This window comes from Manacus candei, unplaced genomic scaffold (genome assembly GCF_025592945.1).
Source record: "Manacus candei isolate 608988 ecotype Guabito, Panama unplaced genomic scaffold, ASM2559294v1 h1tg000014l, whole genome shotgun sequence".
In the NCBI taxonomy this organism is placed as follows: Eukaryota; Metazoa; Chordata; class Aves; order Passeriformes; family Pipridae; genus Manacus; species Manacus candei.
The window spans coordinates 20435014-20441182 of record NW_026138062.1 but is presented as its reverse complement, the minus strand read 5'-3'; the positions used below and the strand labels follow the sequence as shown (position 1 = coordinate 20441182).

The 6169-nt window shown below is 41.3% G+C and overlaps 1 protein-coding gene across 5 annotated transcripts in view; it reads right to left on the bottom strand.

Annotated features, from left to right (window-relative positions):
• Nucleotides 1–5541: 5541 nt before the first annotated feature.
• ZC3H13 (zinc finger CCCH-type containing 13) overlaps nucleotides 5542–6169 on the bottom strand; it is a 47366-nt gene continuing 46738 nt past the window's right edge. For all 5 annotated transcript variants that reach the window (XM_051778667.1, XM_051778668.1, XM_051778669.1 and 2 more), the window contains one exon: nucleotides 5542–6033. In XM_051778667.1, coding sequence (XP_051634627.1) covers nucleotides 5863–6033 — 171 coding nt within the window. In that variant the 3' untranslated portion in view covers nucleotides 5542–5862. The remainder of the gene's footprint in view (nucleotides 6034–6169) is intronic.

Below are 6169 nucleotides of genomic sequence, written 5' to 3'. Positions count from 1 at the left end.
AGAATTTACGGGTACTACAGAGAGCAGTAAAACTACTCCTCTCCCTTCTGGAAACACCCATTTTGAACCATGTTACGGTTACACAGCCTGCTTCCAGAGTGTTTCATCAGTGCACTGTATGCTCAGTTAGCATACCTACATCCTTTTGTCTCCATCATTCTGATGAGCGACCTCCTGGCTTCTAGGAGTGTGAAGCCACACTCCCTGGCTGACAACTACAACCTGTGCTACTCAGTTGTGCCCCAATTCTGTTACTCCCTTCCTCACATACTTTCCATGCAGTGCATCAAGCACTCCTCATACCCTTAATATGTTCAAACAACAAATTTAATCATGACATTAATGAGAAAGAGCATTTTTCATTCCCCCTAAAGCTGCAAGCTTTCTTGAAATCCTCATCCAAACCCCATTTCTTCAATCATCCCTTGTTTAGGAACTGCAAGCTTGCAACCATCACAATCCTTTCACACATGAACATACACTTAAAATCTGGCAGCACATGGCTCTGTGCCACTGCAGTTTGTACTAGCAGGTCTTCTGACACTTCATAGATAATACCTTGACTTCATCACTAAGGAGAACAAGTAAGCCTGTGGCAGGTGCATCCCCATCAGTGAAAGCTGATACCAAGAAATTAAGCTTTCTCAGAATACATTTATCTTCCCTCTTTCATCGATTGTTCCCTACTGATAGGGCAGAGGCAATAACACTGGCTGTTGAGTATAAAAACAGTCTTTTTCCATAAAAATTCAGGCACTTGGCCATTGAATGCTATGCACTTGTCTCTCCCACACAATTGGTCTCCTTTATTGATTTTGATAGGACAAATTTCCAAATTCTCTGGAGGCTAGTAGTTTAAGAAACCCTTTGCATCTTTGGTGTTTGGTCACATTGCTTTGAGTTTAGGGCTTTCTTTAGAACTTTTTATTAATATTTTAACAGTTTGTTTGCCATTCTCCATGTGTTACCTGAAAGTGCATCCAAAAAACCTCGGATGCCCACGCTGCCCGCAATACCTTACCTCCTATACAACATGGTGTACCAAACCCAAGCATTTGGTACCATCTCCTCGGGCTTCCCCTTTGCATTAAAGCAAAGACCTCTACAGTAAAAACAACTGTTTCGTACAAAGACCCTTTGAAAAGTAAACTTTGACTGCTACTGCAAAACAGGAGGTTCCTGAACTCTTCTAGCTGGTAGCAACTGTTAGAATTGAACACACATGCTGTGTCCTGCCCCATACAGGCACAACAGCTCCAGTCAGCTTGCTCCCTGCTGAAGGGCATCCCTTCAGAAAAGGGAGAGCACAACTGCATTGAGGCAATTCAAATAAAAGCCTTAATTTAGTAAAATTGTTTAAACTCAGTCTTTTGAGTACACTGTGCAGATGGCCCACTGTCAAAATCTGTATCTCCCTCCACTAGCTGAAGCGGTAATAGCCCTAAAGTACTATTTGAGATAATGAACATGACAATATCCCAAGATACAGGTCATAGTCCCATTCGTGCCTTGAGGCTCTAAAAATCTGCTCTGTCTGTGTATCCGTTGTGGCTGCAAGAGCTGGGCATAGCATTTCACCTGGGTGAAAGCCTGCTTCATCTTACCAGCACACACGGCAGCTTGTTGTTCTGCAGCGCCACGTTCCACACCGCACTTTGGGGATGCTTAAAACTAATTTATCATCCAACTAGGCACAGCATGGGCTGAGCAGAAGAAAGGACTGACATCTCTAATTTGGTACAGGGACCGCTTTAAAGTTGCTGCCACAGCCTAAAAGGAGAAACTGAGTGGGGAAGATGCTTCTCCACATTTTCAGACTTGGAGCTGGAGCACACAAGGGCACTGAAGGCACACATTCAGCCCTGTCCATGGGCCACTGCCTGTAACATTACAGGCTCCTGTGTACCCTCTTGAAGCCTTGCAAAATGTGAAACAGACTCTTTTCCACACAAGATCAAACTAGGGGAGAAATAAGGAGAAAGACATACAAAGGCTAAAAGGGCGAGCACACCCCATCAGAGAAATGATGATCAACACAGGGAAGGGGAGGAGAGGCTCTAAAGCAAGGTAAGCAATTCAGACAAGTTTCATGCCTTTTTCTGAAACTGGGATGTGGGCAATTCTACTTTTCTAAAGTTATTGTAAACAATTGTCCTTTTCTTAAAACTACTGTAAAATTACCTAATGACAGTTTTTAACTTATATTCCCTGCAAACTAAATACTATTCTTAGTTAAAATGACAGAGACTAAAATACTCATATACAGGAATTTCACACTTACTGGGATCTACCTGTACAGTGATTCCTGATAGGTGATGGAAAATTGTTTGAAAAAAAGCAAAAATCTTAGTGCTTCCCAGAGGAACAGGCATGTTTTCTGCCAGTGCTGTAACATACTTCTGCACTCATTCGGTGTTGCAAATTGAATCAAAACAAAGGTGTACAAGAGGCAATTTCAGCACTGTTCTTTGTATAATCCCAACAAATGATGGTACAGATCAGCACTGGCTTTGATAGAACACTGTCACTTCAGGAGATACTCAAAGCAGCCCATCAAACCTACTTTATTCTTCATTTTCTAGGGCAGTGTGAAATATTCTTCTGCAAACTAAGTGCATATATACACCTTGACTGTTTTACAGGAAGAGTGTTTAAAGTAAGCACAGTGTAATTAAATGCCACACCATGAATCTATGTACTAGATAAGGCTGTTTCTAGCTATCAAACATTTTTATTTCTTCTAGAGACAGAGATTAAAATAGGCCTTAACATAATTGGTGGCAATGATCTAATACTTTCAGCTTAAAGGTAGCATTACTGTAGCTATAAAACAGGTGAGAATGCATTCAAATGTTGAATAGAATTGGTTTGTTAACTCTTGCTCAGGTACTAGTGTGTTTAAGACACACTATTTTTTTTATAAGCATATATGAAACTACCAATGACATTAAAAATAATCATTAGCAGGTTAAAAATGTCCAGCAAGCAAAAACCAGAAGATAAAGTTTTGTCCAAATCATATAGTTTAATAAGAATCAAACAAATGGTAGATTTTTTATGTAATTTATATTTTACATGAGTACTATATACTGGAGTGTGGGTTCTTACAAAAATAGAAATAAAACCCCTCTCAGATCTTCTTTAACAATTCTTTAACCGTTTTACTGAACATTTATGTACTAGGTGTTACAGAAAGCATTATAATAAGAAATCTTTGTATTTGAAGTGAATTGCTATTCATAGTTAGGCCTTTGCTTGAAGCCAGTACAACTGTCAGTAATCACAAGAGATGTGAGACAGACCTGCTGTTCAACAGCACACTCAGCATCCCACTTCAACATGCTGGTTCCAAGTGAACAAAAAGGTTAAAAAAACTAATATAAACCAACTGTCAAAAAACTTAGTGGTTCATAACTCATTTTCAACCTGAATGAGAAAAACAAAAGCAAGTTGCTTTGCAGCAAGCCAATATCAAGGCATAACTATGGATTTTTTTTCTCATCCTCTATGAACAGAATTCAAAGCAACAGTTCAGGTTTAAATGCAGGAAAAGTATAGAGGTGCATACAGAGACATAGTCTGAAGTTTTAGAAGTCTCAGTTTCACATGGAGGACTCCATAGACTACCTAAACACACTCTACTGGTATAATCCAAAGATCCCACACAAGATATTAACTTCTCAAACTGAAAACAATTCTTACAAAATTGAGCCAAGGCTTGATGAGTCTCTAATCAGGCCCATGAAATGGGCAAAAACATCATTGGTCACTGCCTTTACATCCAAAGCCTCCTGAAACTCATCAACTGTAAAACACACCCCAGTTGCTGCATGGGATTGATCTGCCCTGAAAATTAACAGAATGTAAAATATATGATACAACCACAGAATATCCCAAGCTGGAAGGGATGCACAGGGATCACTGAAGTTCAACTTCTAACCCTGCACAGGACCCCCAAGTATCACACCATGTGCCTCAGAATGTTGTCCAAATGCTTCTTGAATTCAGACATGCTTGGTGCTGTGACCACTTCCCTGGGGAGCCTGTTCCAGTGCCTGATAACTCTCTGGGTAAGGAACTTTTTTCCTAACATCCAACCTAAACTTTCCCTGACTCAGCTTCAGGCTGTTCCATCATTCCTGTCACTAGTCACAGTGCCTCCCCTGTGCTTCCCCTCATGAGGAAGTTGTAACTGCAATGAGGTCTCCCCGCAATCTCCTCTTCTCCAGGCTGAACAGACCAAGTGCCCTCAGCCACTCCTCATACGGTTTCCTCTTAAGGCCCTTCACCATCTTTGTTGCCCTCCTTTGAACACTAAGAGCTTAGTATCTTTCTTATATTGTGGTGCCCAAAACTGCACAAAGGACTCAAAGTGAGACTGCTCCAGTGCAGAGCAGAGCGGGACAATCCCCTCCCTCGACCGGCTGGCGATGCTTTGCCTGATGCCCCCCAGGACATGGTTGGCCCTCCAGGCTGCCAGGGCACTGCTGACTCATATTCAACTAGCCATCAACCAGGACCCCCAAATCCCTTTCCACAGCACTGCTCTCCACCCTCTTGTTCCCCAGCCTGTACATACATAGAGGGTTGACCCACCCCAGGTGCAGAATCCAGAACTTTCCTTTGTTAAACTTCATATGGTTGGTGACTGTCCAGCCCTCTTATTTGTCAAGGTCTCTCTGCAGAGACTCTATGCCCTCCAGAGACTCAACAGCTCCTCGCAATTTAGTAGCATCTGCAAACTTGCTTAGTATCCCTTCCAGTCTTGCATCCAAGTAATTTATGAAGATGTTGAAGAGCACAGGGTCTAAGATGCAGCCCTGTGGAACCCCACTAGTAACAGGTCACCAGTCTGATGTAACCCCATTCACTGTTACCCTCTGTGCTTGATCCGTGAGCCAATTACTCACTCACCACATGATGTGTTTATCCAGCTGTGGGCTGGACATTTTGTCCAGAAGGATCCTGTCAGAGATTCTGAGTATCAAAAGCTTTACTGAAATCCAAAAAGATTACATCCACTGACTACCCTCGATCAACTTGGTGGGTTACCTTGTCATAGAAAGAAATCGGGTTGGATAAGCAGGACTTTTCCCTCAAAGCCGTGCTGGCTGTGACCGATGACTACGTTATCCTTCAGCTGTTTTTCAAAATGCATGTGTTAGTTCTTTTTGTAAGCCACCAGCATTTCCAGAATGCAGTTAGTCTGCTAAATATAGGCACCTAAAACTGGTCCTAAATCATTTCCTAAAGTTTTTTGGGTTTTATACTTTCTTTTTTCATCAACAAGAAGGGGAGCCTTAACTGACTAGACTACATTTTTGTGTCCAGAAATGACAGTAAAGGAAACCTATGTTAAAGATGGAAAAGAGCTAGAGTTTGGCCCAAATCCATACCAGAGGCTACTGTGACAAGAAAGGGATTTGGAAAGTGAAGACAGACAGACTCCTAGGAAAGAAGCTACTTAAGAAATTCCAGACGTACTGAGGGACCAAGGTGGTAGCAGGAAAACCCACTCATAATAAGGAAAAAGATACCCAGTTAGTTTTCTTCAGTTTAATATCAAGTGGTGTTATAAACTGCTAAACCCAGACATCTTCACATTATTACACTTGATGCACCATAAAACAGGTTTATGTTACAGTGTAAGATTCACTATTATAAAAGTTGCAGAGACCTTCACACACAAGTCTTTATTTTTTACTCCTCCTACTGGCATCCAAAGCCAATGATTCTTATCTGTGTACAAATGGAGTATTTTCTTCTATCTTCTACAGTCACTTTCCAACCAACCAGTTCTAAACAGCAACACCAACACTCGTAGTGAGAAATCAACTGGTAAGTGCCACTGCAGTCATTTGCTCAAGTCACACACACTTCTTGCTGGATAGCTGGCTGTGGAATTTTACTGTCCTCTGTCTTTTCCTGCCCAGGAACCTGGCAGACAGTTTTCCGTTTGAATAACCGTAGACTTAACCGTAACAAGTCACTGTCCATTGCTGCAGAATTTGTGTAAGTTTGTTTTGTTGCACCCTGTTGAAATGAAAAATGAAAAATAAAAAAAGAAAGAACTGAAAACAATGGCTTTTAACATGCAAACTGAGAAATTACTCTCAAGTACTCTCAGTAATTAGAGGTTTAATCATACATATCCACTAGAAAAGACTTT